This window comes from Peromyscus californicus, unplaced genomic scaffold, assembly GCF_007827085.1.
Source record: "Peromyscus californicus insignis strain IS unplaced genomic scaffold, ASM782708v3 Scaffold_5__1_contigs__length_169319896, whole genome shotgun sequence".
NCBI classification, from domain to species: domain Eukaryota; kingdom Metazoa; phylum Chordata; class Mammalia; order Rodentia; family Cricetidae; genus Peromyscus; species Peromyscus californicus.
The window spans coordinates 30,000,169-30,014,277 of record NW_026294573.1 but is presented as its reverse complement, the minus strand read 5'-3'; the positions used below and the strand labels follow the sequence as shown (position 1 = coordinate 30,014,277).

The window sequence follows — 14,109 nt, the reverse complement described above, 5'->3', positions numbered from 1 at the left end:
CTGGGATGCAAGCACCGTGAGCTGGGTGTGCTGGGATCCCAGACACTGGAAGGCAGAGGCAGCAGGTTTGGTAAGTGTGAGGCTAGCCTGGGCTGTACAGCAAGTCCCTGTCTCAGAAGACATAGGGTGCTGGAGGGGTGCCCCAAGTTCAGTTCCTGGCACCCACAGACAGCTCATTACCACCTATTACTCTGGCTCCTGGGGATCGATGCCCTCTTCTGGGCCCCTCAGGCACCTGTACTCACATGTACATATTCTCTCTATTCTCTCTCTCTCTCTCTCTCTCTCTCTCTCTCTCTCTCACACACACACACACACACACACACACACACACACACACCTAAAAATAAAATAAATCTTGGGACTAGAGAGACGGCTCAGCCGTTAAGAGTACTGACTATAGAGGACCTGGCTTCATCTCCCAGCAGCCACGTGATATCTCCAGTCATTTGTACCCCAATTCTAGGGGACCTGATGCCCCTTTTGGCCTTGGCAGGCACCAGGCATACATATGGTACTGGCAAACACTCATATATAAAAAATAATTTTTAAAAATTAAAGGAGGAAATCTTTAAGTTTGGGTGTGGTGGCACATGCCTTTAGTCTCAGCACTTGGGAGGTAGAGGCAGGTAGATCTTTGGGAGTTCAAGGCCAGCCTAGTATACATTGTGCACTTTTGCACAGTCAGGGATACATAGAAAGACCCTGCCTTGAAAATAAATAAATAGTGGATAGATAGATAGATAGATAGATAGATAGATAGATAGATAGATAGATTAGATAGATAGATAAATGTAAATCTTAAAAAAAAAACACAACAAAAACCCTCAAAGTTGGGCTATAGAGGTGGCTCAGCAGATAAAGGCACTTGCTGCCATACCTAATGACCTGAGTTCAGTCCCTGAGACCCAAGTGACAGAGGAGAGAACCAACTCCCAAAGTCATCCTCTGACCTACATACACACACATACATGCACACAGAGAAAGACTTTAAGAACTAATTAAAAAGAGTGCTGACAAGCTGGCTCAGCAGATACTGTGCGCTTACTGTGCAAGTGCAGGAACCTGAATTTTATCCCCAGAACCCACAGAAGGTGGGAGGAAAGAACCATCTCTACAGAATTGTCCTCTGACTTCCTCCCAGTAATAAAGGGGGAAAGAAAAGACCTAAGGGAGGGGTGTATGGAGGAGGAGAAGTAAGTGGAATAAGAGGGTAGAAGGAGAGGACCAGAGGTGGTTTTATGGAGGTGATGGTTCTGAGTTGGACCTTGGAGCTGAAGGGTGTGTGTGGCTTACCTGGTGTTGATGGAATTGGCGGGTGGGCTTAGATATACACAGGGTCAGGGTTATGGCAAAAAGGTAAATAGTGTGAGTGGATTGAGGTCTTGGAGAGGCGGGGATGAGGGTGGGAAGTGCAGCTGGAGAGGCAGTCTGGGTTGTTTATAGAGGACTTTGGATGTGCTAATACACAGATGTTCAGGTTTTATTTCAAAGGTGACCAAGTTGTTGAGGGACTTTACACATAAATGACCTGCTGAGAATGATGCTTTCTTCCAACTGTCGATTCAATGGGTTGGAGGTGGTGAATGCAAGTGTGAGCTTTGCAGAAATCAAGGCTGAAGCTAAGGCATGGCCATGGGGATGCAGAAGAGGGTTAATATAAAAATATTCAAGAGAGCCTGATGCTGCGCACGTCTTTAATCCTAGCACTCCAGAGGCAGAGGCTGGTGGATCTCTGAATTTGGGGTCAGCCTGGTCTACATAGGAAGTTCCAGGACAGCCAGGATTACATAGTAAGCTCCTATTTCTAAATAAATAAGTCAATAAGAATAATATTCCTAGACCTGGTAACTTACCACAAGAAGGAAGGAAAAATCTTGTCACCTTTTGGACTGAGTGACAAAGGATTGGAGGGCTGAGGCTGGAGAGGGGCAGAGAGGAAGTGGGGAAGCTGTGGCCAGAGAGGAAGAGTAGTAAATGCAGTTGACAACCAGCCTCCATGCCAGATCCCGGGGAGAAAAGGTTCCGAGTACTGCTCATGCCTGGAAATCCCCCAATGGTGCTTCATCGTCAGCATGAGGATGCTCTGTCCCACGGAGAGGCCTGGCAAGGTGGAGCAGTGCAAGGCAGCTTGCACAGCACACTACCCCCACCTCAGGGCAGAGCACGCTAAGGGGCCTTGGAGTGCACCGACATCGTAGTCACAGCTCCTTAGGCTGAGAAGCCCCAGTGCCTCTGCCCGTAACAGAGCTCCATCTTGACAGTTTCCAGCTGGTCATGTTAATGTCCCTATGTCAAGATCAAGAAAGGAAGACCCAGAGCAGGAAGTGACTTGTCATTTACACAGGAAGGTGGTGGTGGTGGAGTAGGCCTTCCACTTCAGTTCCCTGATGCTTTCATTCCTGCTCCACACCAGCACCTTTTTACAGCTCAAGGAGTAGCCCAGGGGGAGCCAGCCCTGCCTCCCCAGGTGTATCTTTTAGTGGGAGTGGCACCCGGTGTCTGGTATAAATGAGTGATTACAAATCTTTTGTTGTTTTTATGAGAGCATCTTCATGCAGTTTCACGAAGTGCTGGGGTGGGACCTAGCATACAAGCTGTCGGCTGAGCTACCAAAGCCTGATAGTGTGTGATAAGATGACTTGATATCAAATGACGGTAGTACTAATAGGGAAACCTTTTTAAGTTGATTTAGGGTGTGTGTGGCTGTGGTATATATGTGTGTGCACATGCACATGCATATGAAGCCAGAGGTCAAGATAGGGTGCCTCTATCAATTGCTCTCTATCTTATTTTTATTTCTTTTCACTTATTTATTTAGGTTTTTTGAGACTAGGTCTCACTATGTAGCTCTGGTTGTTCTGGAACTCACTCTGTAGTCCAGGCTGGCCTTGAACTCACAGGGATTCACCTGCCTCTGCCTCCAGAATGCTGGGATTAAAGGTGTGCGCCACCACCACCCAGCATCCAGCTCTCTTATTTTTTTTTAATAGTTTTTTTTTTTAAGAGTTATTATGTACAGTGTTCTGTCTACACATACCACTGCAGGCCAGAAGAGGGCACCAGATCTCACTATAGATGGTTGTGAGCCACCATGTGGTTGCTGAGAATTGAACTCAGGACCTCTGGAAGAGCAGCCAGTGCTCTTAACCTCTGAGCCATCTCTCCAGCCCCAGCTCTCTTATTTTTAAAATTATGTTTATTATTAGTGCACGTGTGCACACCCTGGCATGTGTGTGGATGTCAGAATGACTTTGTGGAGTTAGTTCTCTCCTTCCATCTTCACTTGGGAGCGGTGATAGAACTCAGAACATTTTCCAGCTGCAAGCAGAGCCGTCTCACTGGCCCCCTCTGCCCGTTTTTTGAGATAGGGTCTCACTAAGCCTGGAGCTCATCAGTTGCGCTAACTGGTGGCGATGAACTCTAACTCTAGGGATCGGCCTGTCTTTGTCTCCCATCCACTCCCCATGCTCTTGTTAGGGTTTCAGAGGAGTGTACCCCAATGCCAAACTAGTGTGTGTGCTGGGATCTGAACTCAGGTCCCCATGCTTGCTTAGCTGCCCTTTACTGACTGAGTCATTCCCCAGTGCCCAAGAGGAAAGTCTTTTAGATGTTAGATGTGCTTCCTGAGCTTTCCTGAAGCTCCCGGGACTAAATATGGACACAGGGACATGGTGGGAGTGCACGATTTTGGATGAGAACACAGGTCTGTAAATACCAGGTAACTTGCAGCTCAAGGAAGTTGACAGTTTCAACAGGAGATGGTGCTGTGTTCCTTGTGATGTGACTCTTCTTGTGGGGGTGGTGGTTTTGTGATTAAGAACAAGTAAGTAGGGTGAGTAAGCATCCCCTTATCAAAATGTTGGGGCCTGAAGGGTTTGGGGGTGTGGAATTGTTTTTTTTTGTTTTGTTGTTTTTAGATTTGCTTCTACATAATAAAATTTATCATGGAGATGCTGCCCAAGTGTAAACATGACATTTATATATAGCTTGTACATAAGCCAAAGGTACATGTTTGTGTGTAAGTGTGTGTACATGCTTGTGTTTGAGTGCAGGTGCATGCATGAAATAATGTTTCGTGGTGTGGAATTTTCAATTTGTGAGCATCAGGCTGGCACTCAAAAAAATTGAAACTGGTGGGGTGGTGATGGCGTACACCTTTAATCCCAGCACTCAGGACACAGAAGTAGGCAGATCTCTGTGAGTTCAAGGACAGCCTGATCTACAGAGTGAGTTCCAGGATGGCCGGTACTGTTCCACAGAAAAACCCTGTCTGGAAAAACCAACAAAAAAAAAAAATTTTTTTTTTTTGAAACTGGCCATGGTGGCTTGCAATCCCAGGACCTGGGAAGCTGAGGTTGGGAGATCGCTGGAAGTTTAAGGTCAGCCTGAGCTAAATAGCAAGATTCTGTCTCAAAAGTCAAAAAGGGAGGGGGATGAAAGGAGGGGGGGATGGCTCAGAGGTCAAATGCTTACTACTCTTGCAGAGGGCAGAGTTTGGTTCTTGGCCTCTTTGTTGGGTGCACATTGGACCCAATGCTCTCTTCTGGCCTTCATGGACACCCACTCTCAGGTACACATACTCTTACATAGACCCACATACAAACATGATTAAAAGGAAGATTAGCCTTTAATCCAAGCATATGTGTGTGTGTGTGTGTGTGTGAGTGTGTGTGTGTGTGTGTGTGTGTGTGTATGTGTGTGTGTATTTTGTTCCTGGGGAATTGAACCTAGGGCCTCATATATGTTAGGCAAGGGCCCTACCAGCAAGTTATAGATCCTCAGCCCTTTTTATCTATTTTGTTTGTTTGTTTTGTTTTGGTTTAAACAGGAACTTATTCTGTAGCTCAGGCTAACCTTGAATTCAGGATAATCCTCCCTCTTCATCCTCCAAATGCCGTAATTTGAGTGTATGCCACCACTCATAGCTAGATCCACTGGGTAATTTTTGTTGTTGTGTTTGGGTTTTTTTTTTCTGGAGCTGAGGATCGAACCCAGGGCCTTGCGCTTGCTAGGCAAGCGCTCTACCACTGAGCTAAATCCCCAACCCTGTGTTTGGGTTTTGAGACAAGGTCTCTCTATTATGTAACTCTAGCTGTCCTGGGATAACTCACTCTGTAGACCAGGCTGGCCTGGAACTCACTGGTGAGTATTTTTTTGACGTGAAAAGACGGGCTCAGTGGGTGAAGATGCGTACCTCCAAGCCTGACCACCCGAGCTTCATCCAGGACCCGCATGGTAGAAGGGGAGACCAACTCCTTCAACGTGTCCTCTGACCTCCACAAGCATACTGTGGCACATGTGGGTCCCACAATAAATAAATACGTGTTTTGACAGTAGGGTGCTATGAACTGAGGAGATTTAGGAGCTTCTAGAGTACAGATAAAGAGATATGTGGAGCGTGGGGGGCTCCCACTGAGTGTCAGTGTGAGCTTCTAACATCTGGATGGCCGAGGAGTGAGCAATGTGGGTATCAGGAGGAAGTGAATCCCAGACAGAGGGACCAACAAGAGGAAAGCCCCTGCTATGGCAGTGAGCTTGACATGTTCTGGGAACAGTGAAGAGGAAACAGGGCTGGGTGAGAATGTGTGGGGTCCCAGAGGCATCAGACTCAGGGTGGGGCCTTCTGCGGGTGGCTTTTATTTTCAGTGTGGTGGGAAGCAGTTTGAAAATTGTAAGCAGAGAAATGACGTCATCTAATACACTTTAAGGTTTACTGTGGCTGCTCTGGAAAACTAACAATAGGCCTTACGTAAGGAGGCGCACACACAGGAAGCTGCTGCTGTAGTCTTGATGAGAGAACTGACATGGTTTCAAAGGCAGAACTCGCTTGGCTTCAGTTGCCAATGAATTGAGTGTACATGTGAGTGTGGAAAAGGCAGAGTCAAGATCAGGCCTTGGGGTGTGTGTTTGCTTGTTTTAGGTCAGTTCTCTCCAGGTAGCTCGCTCTGCATGAGCAGCAGTGGTCTCCCAAGTGCTGAGGTTATAGGTGTGTCCCACCCTGCTCGTGGGAGCCCTGAATGCTCTTGTTTTCCTGTTTTGTCAAGACACAGTTTTACTGTAGCCTAGGATGATCTCAAACTCGAGGCCGGTCTTCCTCGGCCCACCCAGTGCTGGGATCACAGGCATGTGCTGCCGAGCCCAGGGACAGTGAGTTTTATACTCTGACCGGCTGGTTGAGTGCTGGTGCCGTTTTTACTGGAATGTGAAGAGGAGACCAGGATGTGAGTGTAGGAACTGGAAATCAGGTGGAAGGTGGAGAGCAGAAATGCGAAGCTGAGAATTTGTTTAGTTGATGGTTTATTTGTATGCCATGAGGCAAGTTTTATTTTCATTAATCCCACAGTGTTCCGTAGTATCCCAGGGCAAACTGGAGCAGTCTGACTGGGCTCCTGAGACCCACAGGTCAATGGATCATGCAGAGTCCCTGGGTTCACAGTGTACTTTATTATTTGTGGCTTTTCCTCCAGGGGTTTCAGACGATGTAGATGAAGACTCTTAAGGTATTGAGAAAACTTCACTCTGCTTTTCCTGCTCAGTAGTCTCCTTGGTGGGTGGGACATTCTCCCACATCTGTTTTTCTTTTTAAATCTGTCTTTGAAGCAGGGTCTCTTTACATAGCCATTGCTCTGGCTGTCCTGGAACTCACTGTATTGACCTGGCAGGTCTTGAACTCACAGAGATCTGCCTACCTCTTTGTTTGTTTGTTGGTTTCTTTGTTTGTTTTTGTTTTCAAGACAGCGTTTCTCTGTGTAGCCCTGGCTGTCCTGGAACTCACTCTGTAAACCAGGCTGGCCTGGAACTCAGAGCTCCTCCTGCCTCTGCCTCCTGAGTGCTGGGATTATAGGTGTGTGTGCCACCACCACCGCCTGCTTGTTGACATGTTCTTTTTGTTCCTAGCACTCGGGAGGCAGAGGCAAGTGGATCTTTATGAGTTCGAGGCCATTTGGAGGACAGTTAGGAGGAGTTAGTTCTCTCCTTCATCATGTGGGTCCTGGGGATTAGACTTGGTGTCAAGCACCTTTCCCTACTGAGCCTCCTCACTGGGTGGTGTGTCTCCATTTTCCTTATCGAGCTCTGAGCAAAGCTGACAGTCCCCCATGCTCTTAAAGTGGTCCATGGAGCCTCACTCCTGGTTTGCTCTCCTGTGCTCATTTGCACTTATGTAGCAAGAGACCCATGTGGAGGTGCTAGAGAGAAGGCCCAGAGGTTAAGAGCACTGGCTGCTCTTGCAGAGGACCCAGGTTCAGTTCCCAGCACCCACATGGTCCTCACAACTGTTTGTAACTCTAGTTCCAGGAGATTCTATGCTACCTTCTGACCTCCTTGGGCATCAGGCACACAGGTGGTGCACATACATACGTATAGGCAATAAAACAACCTGAGAGAGAGAGAGAGAGAGAGAGAGAGAGAGAGAGAGAGAGAGAGAGAGAGAGAGAGAGAGAGAGAGAGAGATTTAGGTTTTTAAATCCTGAAACTAGAGCTGGGGAGATGTCTCAGTAGGTAAAAGTGTGCAGAATCTCCAGCACTCACATTTGAAAAGAAATAAAAAATGAAACCCTGAGGCCATTGTGGTAGGGTCCGAGGAAGAGAACAGTGAGGGAAGAGATGCCTTGCTTAGGGCATGGGTGTTAGAGGGAGGAACCCCCAAGGACTAGTTCCCAAAGGAAGCAGTGACATCCATCAGGGCTTACTTCAGGGAGGTGAAAGTGGACACAGCTGCAGACTGGGCCACAGGCTTGTCCATTACCGTAAGCAGCGGGTAATGGGAGATTAGAGACAAGGCTGGACTGCAGAAGGTTGAAAAGACAAGAGCAGAGGCTGGGTAGAGATGAGCCTTCCACAGGGTTTTCATCTCAGCTCCCAATACTAAAATCTCTTACATTTTAGAACTTTACTTTGTCTTCTTTCCGATGGGGTTTCTCTATAGCCCTGGCTGTCCTGGAACTCAGAGATCCTCCTGCCTCTGCCTCCTGAGTGCTGGGATCAAAGTATGTGCGACCACGTTTGTCAGGACAGCTTTCTTTCTCTTTGAAAACAGTACGGAGACTTTTCCTAACCTTACTCACGCCAGCCCCCTGTGTCACCATCCTGCACTAGTGATGGCACATTTGTTTGGGCTTCTGGTCTCTGTTTGTTTGTTTTGTTTTTCAAGGCAAGGTTTCTCTGTGTAGCTCTGGCTGTCATGGAACTCCTACAGATCAGTCTGGCCTTGAACTCACAGAGATCTGCCTGGCTCTGCCTCCTGAGTGCTGGGATTAAAGGCATGTGCCACCACTGCCTGGCGTTGACAATTATTATTAACCAAAGTCCATACTCAGATTTCCTTGGATTTTTACCTCATGACTTTCACTGCCCATAGTCCCATTCAGGACCCCCTGACATTGAACTGTCATGTGTCCCCTTAGTTTCCTCTGATGTGTGACAGTTTCTCAGTCTTTCTTTGTTTTTGATGACTTTGACAGCTCTTAGGAGCACTCCCTTTCTCCTTAGCCTAGGCCCCTGTCGAGGGAGGGAACAGTCTATGTGTCAAGGGTATAGGTGATCAACGTGACTTATCGCAGCTGAACCTTGACCACCTGGCTGAGGAAGTGCCTGGCACATTTCTGCCCACAAAGCTTTGATTCTCCTCCTCTGCATGCTTCATCATTTGGAAGGAAGTCACTCTGCACACCCTGAGCAGTATGGAGTTAGCTTCCTCTCAGAAGCGGGAGGGAGCTGCTATGTGAGTTATTTGGAATTCTCCTGGGGAGAGTTATGTCTTCTCGTTTGTTTTATCATCCCAGTGGTTATTTATTATTTATTTACATATTTTTAGCACTCTCCTACTTTCTAGCGCTGTTGGGTATTTCAGGTCCATTTTGTGTATTTCCTTTCTCAGCCCCCAAATAACCAGACTTCTCAGGAGCCTCGTATTGGAAAATAGTGTTAGAAGCTAAGGTCTCACATCAAGTGTGCTTATTGCTTTTGATATGTTCTTGGTTCTCAGATGACAGCAAAGGAATATGTGTATATGGAGTGGGTGGCAGTTTTTTAAAAATTTTTTTTATTTTGTGCATTGGTGCTTTGCCTGCATTTATGTCTATATAAGGGTGTCAAATCACTTTGAGCTGGATTACAGACAGTTGTAAGCTGCCATGTGGGTGTTGGGAATTGAACCTGGGTCCTCTGGAAGAGCAGCTACCGCTCTTAACCACTGAGCCATCTCTCTAGTCCCTTTTTCTTTTCCTTTGAGAAAGGGTCTCATGTATCCTAGACTCACTGTGTAGTTGAGGGTGATTTTGAACTTCTGACCCTCTAGCCTCCACTTAGGATTATTTTAAATTACCATACGCAGCTTATATAGTGCTAGGGATTGAACCCAGGGCTTCAGGCATGCTAGACAAGCACTCTCCTAACTGAGCTACATCACCAACCCTATGGGAATATTCTTTTTCTTCATTTAAATTTCAATCATATGTATATGTGTGTATGTGTGAGTATATGACATGTGTTTGTAGGTGCCCTGGGAGGCCAGCAGCATAGCTGGAATTGGAGTTACAGGTGATTGTGTGTGCCTAGCATGTGTGTAGAGGTCAGCAATTTGTAGGAATGGGTTCTCTCCTTTTATCATGTGGGTTCTGGGGACTGAACTCCACTGTCAGGCTTGGCAGCAGGTACCTTTACCCACTGAGCCATCTCACTGGTCCAGGGCTTATATTTTGTTTGTTTTGAGTGAGACTAGGTCTTGATAAGTAGATGATCGGCCTTTAACTTGCAATCCTACTACATCAGTGTCCTCAGGCATGTGTCACTATGCCTAGCTGGTCCATTCAGTTGTTTTGGTGGCAGAGTGCCCCAGGTTTTTCATGGTTGCAGAGCAAGTGTTGTGTAGCTGGTCTTTCTTCGGACCACCATCTCCCGAATAATGACACAGAGACTTTTTGTTAATTACGAAAGCTTGGCCTTAGCTTAGGCTTGTTCCCAACTAGCTCTCAAAACTTAAATTAACCCATGTGTATTAATCCATGTTCTGCTATGTGGCTTGTTACCTCTCCTATATGTCTGACTTCCTCTGAGTCTCACTGGTGAATCCCTGCCTCTCTGATCCCCCCTACCCCAAGTTCCTCTCTTGTTTTTTGTTTTTGTTTTTGTTTTGAGACAGGGTTTCTCTGTGTAGCTTTGCGCTCTTGCTCTCTAAACCAGGCTGGCCTCGAACTCACAAAGATTCTCCTGGCTCTGCCTCCCTAGTGCTGGGATTAAAGGCGTGCGTCACCACCGCCCGGCCCAAGTTCCTCTCTTTTCCCAGAAGTCCCACCTATCCTCTCCTGCCTAGGTATTGGCCATTCAGCTCTATTAAACCAATCAGAAGGTTCCTTGACAGAGGCACATCTTCATAGTGTACAAAAAGATAATCCCACAAGTGTTGTTACACACTGAGTTACCTGCCCAGTCCCTCCACCTTAGTTTTTTGTTTATTTGATTGTTTGTTTAACATAAGATCTCACTATATTGCCTTGTCAGGCCTGGAACTCTCTAGAGAGACTAGGCTGGCCTTGAATTCACCAAGATTCACCTGCCTCTGTCTCCTGAATGCTGGGATTAAAGTTGTGCACTACTATACCCAGCCAATTTTCTTTCTTTTAAAAGATTTATCTTTAGTATTTTTAATTATGCATATTTGTGTATGTTGAGTATGGACATGTACAGGTGAGTGTCCTTGCTCTCTGAGGCCAGAGACATAGGATCCTCTGGAGCTGGAGTTATAGTTACAGCTGCGATTGTGAACCACCTTTGTGGGAACTCAAGTCTGGTTCTATGCTAGAGCAGTATGTGCTTTTAACTGCTGAGCCATCTTGTCAACCCCTAATTTTTCTTTTCTTTTCTTTTTTTTTTTTTTGGTTTGGTTAGTTGGCTTTTTTTGTTTTTTTTGAGACAAGGTTTATCTGGGTAGCCCTGGCTGTCCTGGAACTCAGAGATCCGCCTGCCTCTGCCTCCCAGTGCTGGGATTAAAGGTGTGTGCTTTAACGGCCTTTTTTAACCGCCTGGCTAATTTTTCTTTTTACATTTATATTGCTTTAACAAGTCCCTTCCAAATATTTCTTCTTACCCTTTGGTTTTTGAACTGTTTGTTATTGATGACCAGCACTTACCATTTCAGATCACTTTGACCTTTTCCAGCCATAGATCTCAGATCTTTGCCTTTCTCATATTTGGAGCCTCAGTCTTACCAGCAAAACATACTAGGATCACAATCTTCTACCTTTTAATGTGTTGTGTGGTTATTAAATCGTTTGCACACTTGTCAGCCCATTTGATCTCTATAGTAAACCTGCACAGAAGGCAGGACAGGACTGATTACTGAGATCAAGAGAGGTTGGATGGCTGGGTGGTGGTGGTGCACGCCTTTAACCCCAGCACTTTCGAGGCAAAGGCAGGCAGATCTCTGAGTTTAAGGCCAGCCTGGTCTACAGAGCTAGTTCCAGGACAGCCAGAGCTACACAGAGAAACCCTGTCTTGAAAAGCAGACAACAACAAGAAAACAAAACACACAAAAAAGAGAGGTTAGATGGCTTGTCAACGTCAGCAGATAATAAAAGATCATCTGTCGTCCCAGCACTGTAGATGTATGAGGCAGGAGGAGTGCCATGAGTTTGAGGACAACCTAAGCTTCACTGTGATACCTTGTCTCAAAACAAATAAGCAAGCATTCTTGGGCATGCCTGTAGAGCTACATGTCTGTAGTCCTAGTATTTGGGAGGTAGAAGCAGGAGGATCAGGAGTTCAAAGCCAGCCTTGGCATGTAGTGAGTTTGAGGCCAGCCTGAGATCATAAGATCCCATCTCAAAAACAACAGGTGGATATTTCTGTCCTGCCAGCCTGCTCCCAAATAAATGCACAGAGACTTATTAATTATGAAAGCGTGGCTGATAGCTTAGGCTTGTTTCTAACTAGCTCTTATAACTTAACCCATTTCTATTCATCTGTGTGTTGCCATGTGACTTGTGGCTTTTACCTCTTTTCTTGCATGTCTATTTCTTCTTGTCCACTGGTGCCCTTCTTCTGGCTGGGTCTTCCACCTGTACCTCCTGCCTAGCTAGTGGGCGTTTAGATTTTTATTAAACCAATCAGAAGGTGCCTTGTCAAAGACACATCATCACAGTGTACAAAAGATTATTCCACAACAAACGACAACAAAAAGGAGTGCTGGGGAGATGCTTCCACCGCTAAATTGCTGTACTGGAGCAAGGACCTGAGTTCGATCCTCAGAACCCATTTAACAGCCGGGTCAGGTGGTGTGCTCTTGTATCTCAGGAATGGGGAGGCAGAGACAAGCGGATCTGTGGCACTTGCTGGCCAGCCAGCCTAGCTCAGTGTGGGGACTCCAGGCCTGAGAAAAAAACGTGCCAGTTAAGGAAGGCTTGTTGTCTTCTGGCATTCCCCCCACACCCCCAAACACAGTAAAAAAAAAAAAAAAAAAAAAAGGAGAGAGAGAAAAAAAAAACCAAAAAGAAGAAAATGAAGAACTTGACAAAACAGATTTCTGGGTTTCGTGTTACTTTCTCTGTACCTTGCGTTCCTAGAAAGGGGATGGAGTGACTAGAACAGCTTTATCATCGGCAGCAAAGCCATCCGGGTGAGCTACCTTTCCGCCTCTGTACATGGCCTGTGCGACTGCACCCGTGGGCCAGCGTGGGCTTGCAGAGTTTCCAAGCAGGATGTAGACTGCCAGTGATTCCGCGGCTACCATCTGAGAAGCTGTGGTCTGTGCACTCAATCTCACTAGTATGCTTTAATTCCTTCTCCTCCTCAGGTGGCTCTAACTTGGACAGCTCGAGACCAAATGGGAGAGGCCTGCTTATGGACCAAAGCTCTGGGGCCAGGTGTCTGGAGAAACCAGAAAACTCCCTCACAAGGTAACACCCCTCCCTTCGTTTGTATCTCTTACGAGTGAGACTGTATTCACCAGAGAATTACCCCCGCTGTGTATAACGTAAGTTGTTCCAAGTAGCTGAAGCCTGAGAAATGGTCCTAATGTGCGTGACACAGCTCTCTCACTGGGTATGCCAAGCTGCAGCCTCTTGCAGGGACTGTTGTTTACATCAGAGTTTCGTACTTTACTGTTTCAGAGCTAAGGAGACTCAGGTGATAAGAAATTACGTAAGTGGGTGGAGAGATGGCTCAGCAGTTAAGATCATTGTCTGATTTTACGGAGAACCCAGGTCTGATCCCAGCAACTGCATGGCTCCAGGGATCTGATGCTCTCTTCTGGGAGTTGTGCTCATATGTACCTAACCCTGTGGACACACACACATACTTAAAAATAATAAAATAAATCTTAAGGAAAAGAGATGCTAAGCGGTGGTGGGGCATGCCTTTAATCCCAGCACTCAAGCAGAGGCAGGTGGATCTCTGTGAGTTCCAGGCCAGCCAGGGCAACACAGAGAAACCCTGTGTCCGAAAAACCATTAAAAAGAAAGAGAAGAAGAAAAAAGAAAGAGGAAACAGAGAGAGAGAGAGAGAGAGAGAGAGAGAGGGAGAGAGAGAGACACTTCATAGGTTGGGTAGAGAAGATGGCTCAGTAGATAAAGCTTTGTCTCAGTAACTTGAGGACCTGAGTTCAGATTCCCAGAATCTGTGTTATTTTTTTTTTTAAAATAAGGCACTTAAACTTGAACTTGTGAACATTCTAAATCTCCTGTAGAGATTTAGAAAAAGGTCTAGAGAGATACTTTGGCAGTTTAGAGCACTTACTATGCAGTTGTGAGAGCCAGAGTCCGGATCCGAACACCTGAGTAACAAACCAGCTGTTCAGTGAACACATGTTTGTAATCCAGGTCCCAGGACAGGAGGATGAGGCATGGAAATAGGAGGGTCATTGGGACTTGCTGACTTCCACCCTAGCTTAGCAAACAGAAGCCCCAGGTTCAGGGAGAAAGCTGTTCCAGCCTGCCTGAAGGACTAGACAGTGATGGAGGGGGAGATCTGGCGCCCTCTTCTGGCCAGTGTGTGCACACAAACAAATAGATGGTTTAAAAAATTGAAGCCAGACAGTGGTGGCGCACGCCTTTAACCCCAGCACTCAGGAGGCAGAGGCAGGCGGATATCTGTGAGTTCGAGGCCAGCCTG

At 46.5% G+C, this 14,109-nt stretch overlaps 1 protein-coding gene across 1 annotated transcript in view; it reads left to right on the top strand.

The window, feature by feature from the left end:
* Inpp5b (inositol polyphosphate-5-phosphatase B) overlaps positions 1–14,109 on the top strand; it is a 68,322-nt gene that overhangs the window by 28,736 nt on the left and 25,477 nt on the right. The window contains 1 exon segment of the mRNA XM_052716556.1: positions 12,794–12,896. Within this exon segment, the coding sequence (XP_052572516.1) occupies positions 12,794–12,896 (103 nt within the window).